Source organism: Gouania willdenowi, chromosome 9, assembly GCF_900634775.1.
Source record: "Gouania willdenowi chromosome 9, fGouWil2.1, whole genome shotgun sequence".
Taxonomy (NCBI): Eukaryota; Metazoa; Chordata; class Actinopteri; order Blenniiformes; family Gobiesocidae; genus Gouania; species Gouania willdenowi.
Genome location: NC_041052.1, coordinates 40,664,079 through 40,677,989, shown reverse-complemented (window position 1 = coordinate 40,677,989; position 13,911 = coordinate 40,664,079). Strand labels below are relative to the sequence as shown.

Sequence of the window (13,911 nt, the reverse complement as noted above, 5' to 3'; positions counted from 1 at the left end):
GTGAGTAGTATGTTAGTGTGAGTAGAGTACATTAGGGTGAGTAGTACGTTAGGGTGAGTAGTACGTTAGGGTGAGTAGTATGTTAGTGTGAGTAGAGTACGTTAGGGTGAGTAGTACGTTAGGGTGAGTAGTACGTTAGGGTGAGTAGTATGTTAGTGTGAGTAGAGTACGTTAGGGTGAGTGGTGCGTTAGGATGAGTAGTACGTTAGGGTGAGTAGTATGTTCGTGTGAGTAGAGTACGTTAGTGTGAGTAGAGTACGTTAGGGTGAGTAGTACGTTAGCGTGAGTAGAGTACGTTAGGATGAGTAGTACATTAGGGTGAGTAGTACGTTAGCGTGAGTAGTACGTTAGCGTGAGTAGTACGTTAGCGTGAGTAGAGTACGTTAGGATGAGTAGTACGTTAGGATGAGTAGTACGTTAGTGTGAGTAGAGTACGTTAGGATGAGTAGTACGTTAGTGTGAGTGGTACGTTTGTGTGAGTAGTACGTTAGTGTGAGTAGAGTACGTTAGCGTGAGTAGAGTACGTTAGCGTGAGTAGAGTACGTTAGCGTGAGTAGTACGTTAGCGTGAGTAGAGTACGTTAGCGTGAGTAGAGTACGTTAGCGTGAGTTGAGTACGTTAGTGTGAGTAGAGTACATTAGGGTGAGTAGTACGTTAGTGTGAGTGGTACGTTAGTGTGAGTAGTACGTTAGTGTGAGTAGAGTACGTTAGGACGAGTAGTACGTTAGCGTGAGTGGTACGTTAGCGTGAGCAGAGTACGTTAGGATGAGTAGTACGTTAGTGTGAGTAGAGTTCGTTAGCGTGAGTAGAATACCTTAGCGTGAGTAGAATACGTTAGGGTGAGTAGTACGTTCGGGTGAGTAGTATGTTAGTGTGAGTAGAGTACGTTAGGATGAGTAGTACGTTAGGGTGAGTAGTATGTTAGTGTGAGTAGAGTACATTAGGGTGAGTAGTACGTTAGGGTGAGTAGTACGTTAGGGTGAGTAGTATGTTAGTGTGAGTAGAGTACGTTAGGGTGAGTAGTACGTTAGGGTGAGTAGTATGTTAGTGTGAGTAGAGTACGTTAGGGTGAGTAGTACGTTAGGGTGAGTAGTACGTTAGTGTGAGTAGAGTTCGTTAGGGTGAGTGGTGCGTTAGGATGAGTAGTACGTTAGGGTGAGTAGTATGTTCGTGTGAGTAGAGTACGTTAGTGTGAGTAGAGTACGTTAGTGTGAGTAGAGTACGTTAGTGTGAGTAGAGTACGTTAGTGTGAGTAGAGTACGTTAGGGTGAGTAGTACGTTAGGGTGAGTAGTACGTTAGGGTGAGTAGTATGTTAATGTGAGTAGAGTACGTTAGGGTGAGTGGTGCGTTAGGATGACATTTTGAACATGGTCCAAGTCTATCAGACAAGATGGAAATTTTTTAAGGTCAGAATGAAGTAAAAACACTTCAATGCATCTGTCTACTGGACTTCAAATCCCACAATGCAATGCACCAAACTTTTTCAACAATGTCAATGAGAGGGTTTTAACAGTGGAGATCAAAACAAACTTTTGGGTGGTGACTTCCACCTTTTACATATTTCTAAAGCAAATGATCTCTGAATGATTGACCTGTTAGACCTGCACTATGTTTGTAACTGATATATTAAAACAAAATACAGTCTCTAGCAGTTTTTACTTCATTTTGACACTCACTTCATAATTTCCCATCAGTTATAAAACCCACTTCTACATAAACACCATCTGCCTCTTGTGACGCACTCACTTCAGTTCACTGGTCCTCACTCTTCACTTCATGAACCCCCCTACACTAAAACAACAGCACCCACTTAATATGTGGGCTCATTGAACTGTAATAATTATAGTCCCCACCATGACTATCAGCAGCTTACCCTCAATCCTCACGCACAGGTGAAAAAGGGTCACGACAACAATAACAAAGCAGAATAACAGACTCATCCATCCAGTGTTTTATTTCACCCTAACAGACAATCTGCTGCTGTGGGAGAATCTGCATATGTTACAACTGTCACTATTGACATCATAGTGTGAATAAGGTCACAGGGAGCACACGCGTGGAGTTTGTATGGGGCGGCGGGACGGGGGCATCTCCCCCCGTGGTCAAAAGTTTACGTTAAAGTTTTCCCAAATTCATTTGAAAAAATACAATTCTTAATATAATGTACATAATATAGAGAGATGTTTTAAGTGCCATAAAACACAGTGACTGTAGAAGAAACTGTATATATGATTTAATTTATTCTTTTGAAAATACAAGTTGTTTTTTGCGCTCGAGTCATGTGACTTTAGGTTGGTTCTTCTAACTGTTGCGCAATGCTGATTCACAATGTGAAGGATTAAGCGACACTGCACTCAGCAGTTCATGTTTGGTACTGCAGCAAAAATAAAGCAGAAATATTTTATCATGAAATGACAACATTAAACTAAAAATGGGGATTTTTAATGACACGGTTCAGCCGCACTGAGATAAAAAAAAAAAAAAAAGGTGGAGCTGTTTTCTTTTTGTAAATAGACGTTACATATTTATTTTTTTACAGCAGTTTCACTGTGTTTTCGACTAAATGCTGGGATTCATTGGGTTTTTGAATGTCTGAGGAAGATTTTAAGAACCAATATATGGATTCAGTAAAAAAGACACTACTGCTATTTTTTGAATGATAAAAATGGAATGGGGTCAAACTGACCCAAAGGATAATAGGAGGGTTAATGGCTCTTGCTTTGTTATTTGTAGATGTTTTCAGTGGCTTGTGTAGCTGGCGTTGGTGCTCATCAGGCAGATTTTGGACAGCGGTGGATCATCAAGACCAATCACTGACCAACGTTGTTCCAATAACAGGTAAAATACATGTATGATTATCTTGTGCTATACAGACTCAATATGATTTGGTGATCGGTGGCTTTGAGTTGCATCGTTTCAGTTCAGTTTTTCTAGTTCTCTTTCCTTTCTCTAACACGTCATCTAGTGCAGCAGATTAATTGCATATATCAAGAGAATCGTTCACTTTGGTATAAAGGCATTACATCTGGTACAGATACTCTCTACGTACCACTATATTAGAAAAAGGCTTTGGCCGGTCAAAAATTAAATTTTTATTCAGTTTATTTCCGACATGGTTACATTCATTTTTTTTTTTTTTTTTTTGTACATGCCGAAAAAGGAGACGAGAGAAGCAGTTTGCTTATCTGGGTCCCGTCCCCTGTTTTACCATCGCAAATTTACATGGGTTTACATGTCTCTCTGGTCAAACATTCTTGAGTTGTTCTGAACAGTCCTTTTTTGTGTATTCTCATCTGTAGTCAGTGTTGTCTTTTTTTTTTTTTTTTTTTTTAATTCCTCCTCCTCTCTATCGTTGTTCGTGTTGGCCTTGTTCCCTGCCAGACGTTGTTAGCATTCCTCCAGTTCAAGAATAGTTCCTCTTTCGAAGGTGTTTGGAAGGTTTTTTCCCTTTTCATCCATAATGTCACCACTCGGGAATGTCTCTTTTGGACACACAAGTTTGCAGCTTGTTTTGTCTCTACATCAAGGTTAATCCAGCTGTTGTTAGTTCTATTGGCAGTGTTGTATTTTCCACTGTTAGATTTAACTTGTATAAACACATTATTATATCTTAGTTCATAAGCAAGGTAGTAATTTCATTGTACAGGAAAACGTGTTTCTAACTGCACATATGACAATAAACACTTCGAATTTAAATTTAATGTAATCCTTAATCACCCCACCACCTAGCAATTGAGATGAATAAATGACAGACCTTTTTTACTCTTGGTTTCCACATTTAATTCAGTCTCCGTAAAATAATCACAGTCTGAGTTTTGTTTCCAGTGTTTATATAGATCTGGGTCCATATCCATGATTACCATCAGTAATGTTGTTGTTTAGGTGGATCCTTCGTATTTTCCCAAGTCTTCCATCGTTTTGATGAGGATTGGCTTTCCGTTCTCTTCTCCCAGTGGTGTGATGTAAATCCTGCAGTTCCTTGTCCACGTCTTTAGAATCTTTCCACCTTTTTTTATTTGGCGTGCCTTCCATGCGATGCTTGCATTTTTTTTTGTCAGGTTTTCATTAATAAAAACCTTCGTTTCCTTCAGCTTTCTTCCTTGCTTCAGTAGTTCTCCTTTGAATTTCATATTCGTGAAGGTTATTTTTACAGCTCTGTTATAATTTTTCTTTGGCAGGAGATGGCAGGAGTTGATGTTGTCAGGGTTCAGGACAATGTCCTTCGACTCCAGGTAGTCAATGACCTGTTGTTCAATCGATTTTGTTTCTTCGTCACTCGCGTAACTCCTGGGTTTTATCTTTAGGCCTGTGATGATGACATCTTTCTCTCTTTCCTTTTGTTCCAGCTGTTCAACCCAGGCGTTCAACAATTTTATCTCTTCAGCATTTCTTTCATTCTTTTGTTTCAGTACCTTTGCTTAGCTTTGTAGGTTTTCCAGTGAGTTTTCCAGCGTCTTTTCCAACGACTTTATCTCGGCAGATAGGTTTCGTAGACCCTCGCATATCATCTCCTTGACCTCTTCCAAACCCGAATTGGGTTCTGAAGGGCCTCCCTGCGGTTTTTTCACCATTTTCCTTCAGTCTTGGGCCCAATTTTTCAGGCTGTTCAGCTGTAGCCAGCTGTAGCCAAGGTCGTGTTATCGGAGCGAATGAAAACACGTCTGCTCTCTCCAAAGACCAGAGAAAATAAAAAAAATAAATAAATATGGCGGCCATTTTTCAAGATGGCTGCCATTGCTATTCAATGGTTATTATTATATAACACATGTTAGAACTGCGCCCGCTAGAGTTGAAACACTCAATCGCGATGCAAATAAGTTGCTTATTTTGTAAAAAATGTGGCACCAGCAGAAGCGTTTTATATGTGGTTTGTTTTTGGCTAGAGGCTGGATTGCACCCACAGGAGGTAGCGGAAGTTTGGTGTTTTCCTGCAACAGGGGTAACCTCGGTCAATGGGAAAAAGCAGTATCAAAGTCGCTCCCTTTTGCTCATACTCCTCTGAGGTTACTCGTGGTGCAAGAAAACACCAAACTTCCGTGGACCAGACTTTTCCGCTGACAAATCCTTTGATCAGATTCAATCATTTTTGGATTTCTTTTGAGTTTTTTTAGGCGATTGAGCGTCTAGCAGGCGCAGTTCTGACTCTACCCGGGGGGTGGGGTGGGGATGCACATATTCAGACTCGGGCAGACCAGACCTTTCAGCTGACACCATTTTTTTTGGTTATATAAAAACCATTGAATAGTAATGGCGGCCATCTTGAATTTTTGAGTGGTCAACGTCTTTTTTTCCAAAATAGTGGCCCTTCGCGAGTATCTGTGCCAAATTTCAAACATGCTCAAACATATTTTTTCTTTCCATAGCTTAATGTAACTATTGATGGAACTAGGATTAATATTGCAACAACACATCATCAGTAGGGTAAAACTAACCTGTCACACAACGGTCTAAAGCATCTAACCCAATGGTGCTCCATCCTGGTCCTCAAAGGCCACTATCCAGCATGTTTTAGATGTTTCCCTCTTCCAACACACCTGATTCAAATGATGAACTCATCATCAGGCTCTGCAGAAGCCTGATAACCATCCTGGTCATTTCATGTATCTTCACTAGTCACCTGTGTGTAAAACAGCAGCTGTGAGTGTTTAAAGGCATGATTTATTTATTTAATAAATACAGTTATTAGGACAAAGTTGAAAAATACCATAAATTCAATTTAGACACGATTGAGATGTTGGTTATTTGTGGTTATTATGACATTTTTGACATTGTTGGGTTAACTCCCAGTGTTTGCATGAGAGCAAAAGTCAAAATGATGTTTTTGAAGAAAAAATTCAGATTTCTTCCAAACATTATCCACATTGACTCCAGAATTTTGTCTCATTGAAAACAGAATTTGCCAGTATAATTTTACAAAACTGTTTACAGTCAAACATCTGTGCAGATCGTTTGTGTAGGACAGTCTGAAGATAAAGCAAATTTGGTGATCTCTACTTATGATCAGCTAAAAGGATGCTGCGGAGCGTCTCAATGCAAGAGTTGTGATTTATTCCCCCACTGATAAACAGAAAGAGTGAACTAGGAAACAAGATAAATAGTGCATGTTTGTTAAAAAACAGGACATGTGAAGGTAAAATAATAGAACCACAGTGTGCAGAGTTACAGGCTTGATCATGAGGTGATGTGGAAGTGACGAAGGACGACAGCGAAAACACTTTCCATTTGTTTAAGGAGACCCCAGAGAGCTGTGCAACCACTTAGCACAAAAACTAAGTCTCTATTACGCATGAAGACAAACACAAAAACAAGCACAGAAATATCATTTCCTACTTGTTACATTACATATAGTGTTTTTTTTTTAGTGCTTCGTGGTTAATAAATGACCTTAAATAAAAGAATAGACATTGTGTGTAAGAAATATTATTTTATTATTTTATTGATTGAACAGCTGGGTCAGTTTTATCCTTTTGTAAAGCATAAGAAGAAGAAACGTGAAGGTTATATTTGTTCAGAATGTTAGGAAAACCAACACATAATAAATACAGATGAATGTTCTCTTTTTTGTCTTTGTTTATATTTGTTTGCACAAACTTCCTAAAGAAAATTTCTCGTATAGTGTAATTATGTCTGGCAATAAAACTGTTTCTGATTCTGATTTGATGATACATTTTGGTGTCCCCACCAATTAAAAACACCCATTGCAAACAAATGGAAATTGTTTTCCAGACAATTAAAAAAAAAAGATTGTGACGTTGGATGATCTGTCCGACCTAAATATTTCCTTTCAGAGAATAAAAGCTGTAACAGATGCAAACAAATTTATTGCATCCAAATGGAATCATGAGGATCCCCCCAATGTTATCCAATGGATAAATAAGGGGATTTGATGTGCCCTACTGGGACAAAAACCTTAACCCATCAGGGGTAGCTTGGGACTTTTTCATAAGACCTGGGATCCCTGGATAGCCTCCATCGAATCAGATCAACAATCTGTGTATTTGCGTCATTAAACATACAGTAAGTCTCCATTCCTTAGGTTTGCTTTATGGGAGGGGGGCATGGTTTTGGGGTTGGTCTTCTTGGGAGGGAGGAAGCTATATGTATATGTCTGTGTCGTGTTTTACAATGGTGAAGTTTTGGTATATCCCATTATGGCACGGCTGAATTGTTATGTACTGTTTCTGTTTATATAATTGTCTTTTGTGATTATAAAACAAATAAACAGAATTTTCCCAAAAAAAAAAGACAATAAAAGAAAGCAATGTAATCATGGAATTTAGGATTGTAGCTCAATTATGAACTATGAAGTGTGAAGTCTAGCTATTGGCACAGGTAAGGATGAAGCAGTTTTAAACCAAAAGTCAATTTAATATATATTTTTGGCTGTGTGTGTGTCTGGTTTAATAAAAAAACTCCTTGTTTATGTCTGAAGCCTCTTAAAATGGAATTTCTGTCAGAATGAATACTTACATATACCTAACCATGTGTGTATAGTGTTGGGCACAAACATGTGCTGTATTCTTCATATAAAGAATAAAAGTGTACTACTGAGGTGGATCAAGCTGTAGACTTCAAACATAACTTTGGTTTTTCAAAAGTAATCATCTCAGATTCTGGATAACGGATTGGATCAAAACTTGAAAATGGGTTTTTCAAAGGAAAAAATGGATTACATAATCAGATTAGATCTTGGTTTTGATCTGGATCAAACCTTTAGTTTAAGTTTTTCACAACTTTTTAGTAGGATTAGGATCACTTTGATCCAAAATAATCTGGATTAAACTGATCAGGGTGGAATCGGTTTAGACTTCAGGCCTAAAATATAATAAAACTTCAAAAGTGAATCAAAAAACACTATTAAAATCAATAAAACAATAATACTATATTTACATTAATCAAATTATATTGATATTATTGCATAATTTGTTGACATGGAAATGAAAGGAAAACACATTAGATTTAGTCTTGAATAATTAATTAACATTACACTTAATGACTCGTCATTTTGCTGCACTTTATTTTAAAAGTAATAAAACGTTATTGACTGATGTCAACGCACATTGTACAACACTAGAGTTCAATCCACTGAGGGATGACACATTCAATGACGACAGTATCACCAGACCAGGGAATTACACGTAGGTTTGATGTCAGCAATGACTCCCTAAAGGTGTAATTAGAGTCCTGGGTAAGGTGTGACACTAGATCAGTGGTTCCCAAACGGTGTGCCGCGGCACACTGGTGTACCGTGAGGCAAGTCCAGGCGTGCCTTGGGATTTTGTGACAACCATACTGTTCCGGCGATCTGCTTGAGTGCTCTGAGCGCGGTGATGTCATTTCTGGCGCGCACACCTCGCGACGTCCCACGCTCGTCAAGCATAAACCAGGCGTAATACTGGGTGCATGTGCCGCTCCAAGCACATGCTGGCGTATGATTCTGTGCGGCGCACCTCAACGCACTGATGAGAAAGTCACCCTATAAACGGCCTTTGGCTGTGCACAAACGGAGCTGAGAACGCATGGGAAAAGGACTGAAACCAAAGGGCTACTGGTGAGCTCATAATGACTGGACTGTTAAAATGTGAACTCATCATTGTACAATTCATTTGCTGCATTAATTAAGTTGTTTATGTGAGAAGAGAAAAACAGTTTAAAATTTGCTTAAAACCAGTGACGTGTCGTGAGCACTAGGGTTGCGTAGACAGGGCGTTGCAAATCGAGACCACCAATGTCAACACCATTGACAATTTCATATGTTTCTGCTGACAATTGTTAATCTAACAAAATCAACATCGTAAAACACCATTAAAGAAACATAAACAGTTATTTAATATAGCCTCCATACTCTCCCAACAAGATATATCTCATGACACGACAGCACATTTGTTGTTTGTGTTGGAAACACAGAAACCTGGAGAAAATGACAACAACAACAACAACAACAACTCAGAACAGCCTCAGTGAGGATCATCCACATAGTCAATCCTTCCTTTTGCTCCATTCACTGTAGAAAATACCAACAACGTTCTGATCTTACCTTTGCTGAAGCTCTGGTAACTCAGGTGTTGGTCTCCATCTTTTAAAAGCTGTTGTTTTTCCTCAAAAGAAAGTTTCTCTATCGTCTCTAGCGCTGTCATCCTGACTGTAGTGTTATCCCGCCCACTAGCTAGAGAATGTAGCAGCAGCGGTCACATGGAATCAATTCACTAATGCACTGTGAACTTACGTTTAGCATTTAGCATAGCGCGGTTATGTCCAAAGGCAGCGTAGAGAGCTGCCTTTGGACGTAAATGGTTGTAATCTTAGGGAACTGACAGATCATGTCCAAACACATAAAAACACGCTATAGGAATAAAGGCAGAGCAGCAATGTGCTTTTGAGAAGGGGGCGTGGCCTTCTCCTGCCTTACAGCGGAGTGAGACTGTGCAGCGCCTCTGCCGTACCAGGAAATAGCGATGTTTTGTCATTTGGGTTATAAAAAGCACGAAATGCTGACACTTTCAAACTTATAGGTACTGTAGGCTATTTGAATTGGAAAAACACATAATTTATAATTAAAATAAAATCAAAACAAATTATCAAAATATTGATTCACCTTTGGGTAGGCACTGCCTACCTTGCCTACCCTGACTGCACGTCACTGCTTAAAACCTTGTTTATGTATTTATGGGCTAAAATAAGTTAGTATTTAAAATACAGTAAATTTCTTTTTAATACAATTCAAAGTGAAAATATTTAATTTATGTATGAAAATAGTATAATATAAAAGTATTTCTGTTGTGAAATTTTTAAATTGAAATTGTAATATCTATATTTGATATAAACATAAAGAAAAAGGTTTCAGGTTATAAAGTAGACTTATATTTTAATTTACTACTTTGTATAGACTCATTTCATAATACATAGGAAAACTCTATACCCAAAAACAATTCTTTAAATAAACAGTAAAAAAAATAATGCAATCAATATTTCGCTGTTCCCGTGGTTGCGCAGGCGGTAATTATAAGACTGTGACAAAGGCTGTGGGACAACATTAAAACAGAAAAACAGCGAGAGAGAAAATGGATCACTTTCTTGTATGGTCGCCTGTGATATCGTACATGATATGAGTGATAACACGTGTTATAAAGGCTCTTTTGCACAATAATAGGTGTGCCTTCAGATTTTTACTTGCCCTTTGTTGTGCCTTGTGCACAAAAAGTTTGGGAACCACTGCACTAGACTAACTCTTAATTTGAACCAGCACATTGTTACAATAATTACTTATTACTTTGTTCTTATTACTAAAAATTATGATTCTTTCCAAATGAGGGTGAATTTAAATGGTGCAAAGGGTGGAGATTGGCATAATTCCACCAGGCAGGGTTGGGGTCAATTACAATTGTAAGTGCGTAATTGGTAATTAATCACAATTATGACATTTTTTTTGTAATAGTAGCTGAAAAATCTGTTGATGTTGTTGTAATTGTAATTGAATTGTATGTGAGTTCATTTATAAATGTAATTGGCATTCATTTTATAAAAACTATCATTTACAATGTAATTTAACTTAAAACTGGAGAACCGTGTTATAGTTATATTGCTTACACATAGGCATATGTAGTTAACAAATTAAAATATGTTTCATCAAGTTCAACTGACTCATTTAACTCAGACGCACACACCAAAAATATCAGTACCAATATTTTCATTGATTAGGGTGCCTAACAAGGTAACCAGGAGATTAGATACAAAATTATGTTCATTAGTGTATTTTACAGCTAATTAAAGACATGTGTCAAACTGAACCGTTAGCATTAGAGATGCTAACAGAATGCTAACGCAAGAGGAAGGTTATGATTCATGGGATTATTTATTAAAGGCTCAATAAAGGTGTTTAGTTGAACTTCAATAATTGAGAACGTAATTGTAATTTTAGCTGTAAATAGAAAAAACGCTGCTCAACATAATTAATTGAGCATAGATAATTGAAGAGGTAATTGTAATTTAAAAGTGTAATTGACCCCAACCCTGCCACAATCAGAATATTGTTGTGGTTTTAAAACAACTGTTTACATTTAGAAATGGTAAATCTAAAAATCTGAACGTTTTTTCCTTCTTGTCTCACAGGTTTTTAAAATCAAAGGCCTGTGTGTGTCACCATGCTGTGGACGGTGCTGTTTGCCCTGCTGTTGATCCTGGTTCTTCAGACCCAGATGTTTGTGTGCTTGAAGGAATTACGCACCAGACATTCCACCTTGTCCCTTTCCTCTTCCTCCTCACGCTCTTCCTCTTCATCCTCCTCTTATAATAAAACTCAGCAGCGACTGCCAGGAGCCATCATCATAGGAGTGAGGAAAGGTGGAACCAGAGCTTTGCTGGAGATGCTCAACCTACATCCAGATGTGGAAGTGGCCAAAGCTGAGGTAAACCTAGTGAAAATGTACTCATCAGGCCTGGTCCAGTTATAGTCAAGGCCCAGTTAGTCCAAAAGCTGAGGTTAACCTATCAATGGCATAAAATACTGGTAACAACCAGTGTTAATTTAGACAGAGCATTTTTATTTCGTTTTTGTCATAGACTTTTGGCTTAAATGCAACTTAGTTTTAGTTCAAATATCCACGTCCTCTTGGTTCTTTGGTTATTCCGTTTAGTTAAAACCAAAACTGAAGTACAGAAAAATAAAAAACGGACAAGCAGTGTTTTTCTGTGTTAAAATGAAATCTCTTTGTGTTTTATTTGGATATTTATGGGAAACTATGGACGAGTAGCACAATCAAAAAAACAAGCAGTGTGCTGGATCAAAAAAGGTCCAAAGTAGCAATGAAGAAACGAAGGTCCGCACCACTGCGTAGTTTGCTCCCAAATTCAGTTTTTAATAAAACACCAAAAGACGTGACGTTTCGGGCTGACCGCCCTTCATCAGACATGGACGAGAGCTTCATGTTTTAAGCTCACCAAACAGAGGGGACACACAGGGGGGCGGACTTTTACTCCTGGACTAAAAAAGGAGCAAAAACAAAGTCACATTACTGATGAACTGGTGAACTGAAATGTTATTAATACATGAATGAATCCTAACCAAACAATGGGTGAAAAAAAAAAAGCACACAAATGATTAAAGGAACCAGAGGTGGTGTAATTAATCTACTGGTGCTCCTTGTTTCTTGTGATCAGCTTCTCTGTGTTGATGGCTGCTGTTAATGGCTAGTGGTATTATAACGTGTTAAATAAATATTTTTAATAACCTCAAAAAAGCTGTAATTGTTTTTGTAACGTCATAATATAAGGGATGTAATAAAACGCTTTTCTGTACCTTGTGTATCAGGTTCACTACTTCAACGTGGAGGAACACTACCGCCGTGGTCTGGACTGGTACCGATCCCAGATGCCTTTGACTTCCTCTGGTCAGCTGACCCTTGAGAAGACCCCAGGATACTTTGCATCACCTCAGGTTCCTGAACGTGTGTGGAACATGAATCCAGCTGTGCGTTTGTTACTCATAGTCCGGGACCCCGCCGTGAGGCTCATATCCGACTACACCCAGGTTCTCCACAATCGCCTGACCCGACACAAGCCCTACCAGCCCCTAGAGGAGCTCCTTCTCCACAACGGCCAGATCGACCCAGGCTACAAAGCCCTGCAGAGAAGCCTGTACTACCACCATCTTACTCAGTGGCTCGACGTCTTCCCTAAGAAGCAGATCCACGTCGTAGATGGTGATGCCCTCATTCGGGACCCGTTTCCTGAGCTGAGAAAGGCCGAGAGGTTTTTGAAGCTCTCGCCTAGAATCAACCCCGACAACTTTTACTACAACACCACCAAAGGCTTCTACTGCCTGCTGTCTGACGGACATGACAAGTGTTTAGATGAGTCTAAAGGAAGGCCACATGCACCACTCAGTGCACAAGCGCTCAGGAAACTTTGTCGGTACTTTGAGAAGCCGAACAAGATGTTCTTTGAAATGATCGGGCGGTCCTTCTCCTGGTGCTGATCCAAAGCAATAGAAGGAGAAACACGGAATAATGACTTGTTTGGTTCGAGGCTGGATCTTTTGGAGTTTAGAAACGTATTTAAATCTGTATCAACTCACAGAAAAACAACCATTCACACGCTGATAATTGAATATACGAGTAGTGCAAGATGATTGCGTGATTCTTTACAATATAAACTCCGGTCTCATAAAAAGACACTGTTTATTTTGTAACAATTTTGTACAGAAAACAATTCAACTCTTAAATTTTGCGTTATTTGTAAACTGAGTTTAAAATCTGTTATCGAGAAGGTTTTTTTTGTAATTGTGTTGTTTTTCTATTTCACGCTATTGTTTTTCCAAGTTATTTGTAATTTTAAAAAATGTGCCTAATAAAAGGACATGTTTTTTTGTATAGACCCTTTGATTGTTTGTAAACATTGTGACATATTTTGTTGGGCGGGGCTTAGCCTGGAGGCAAAACCACAATTGTTTTAGTTTTTCTGAGCTCCAGTGTCCGCTGGAATCCTATAAAACTTTCATTTATGTCCACTAACGTTATCTCTCCTATTCTGGCGCCCAAACACACAATAAGATGACATTCTATAGCTGTAACATTAGCTTCCACAGTCTTTAGCCAGCAGCGTTTCCTGTTTTTGCCTCCAGCCACGTCACTCGTGACAAGGCCATTAAGGGGTTTATAGTTGGACTTGTTTAAACCTGGGATTAGTCAGAGATACAGAGTCGGACAAAATTTTTTTTATGAATTAATAAAATATTTGACAACAGACTACCAAACACCAGATGTCATTTTGACGTTTAATTTTGGGCTAAATCTGGTCTTAGCCTCGATTTAGCACAAAAATTGTCATTGAAATTGGGTTTTTTTGGACTGTCAGGATTGGTCCAAATTTAGTACCAATGTAGTCGTTGAATTGAGGTTTTTATTGGACCGTCC

The 13,911-nt window shown here is 38.6% G+C and overlaps 1 protein-coding gene across 1 annotated transcript; it reads left to right on the top strand.

Moving 5' to 3' along the window:
• The first annotated feature begins 11,104 nt into the window (after window positions 1–11,104).
• Window positions 11,105–13,372, top strand: LOC114469219 (heparan sulfate glucosamine 3-O-sulfotransferase 1-like). The gene is made up of 2 exons (XM_028456494.1): window positions 11,105–11,406; window positions 12,309–13,372. Exons 1-2 carry the CDS (start codon window positions 11,143–11,145, stop codon window positions 12,972–12,974), a joined length of 930 nt encoding a protein of 309 aa, XP_028312295.1. The 5' UTR covers window positions 11,105–11,142; the 3' UTR covers window positions 12,975–13,372.
• The last annotated feature ends 539 nt before the right edge of the window (window positions 13,373–13,911 follow it).

Excerpts from the sequence above, each read along its gene's own strand:
- LOC114469219 (XM_028456494.1), top strand. The coding sequence starts at position 11,143 with ATGCTGTGGACGGTGCTGTTTGCCCTGCTGTTGATCCTGGTTCTTCAG. Across the intron at positions 11,407-12,308 it reads TGGAAGTGGCCAAAGCTGAG|GTTCACTACTTCAACGTGGA; the intron begins GTAAACCTAGTG and ends CTTGTGTATCAG.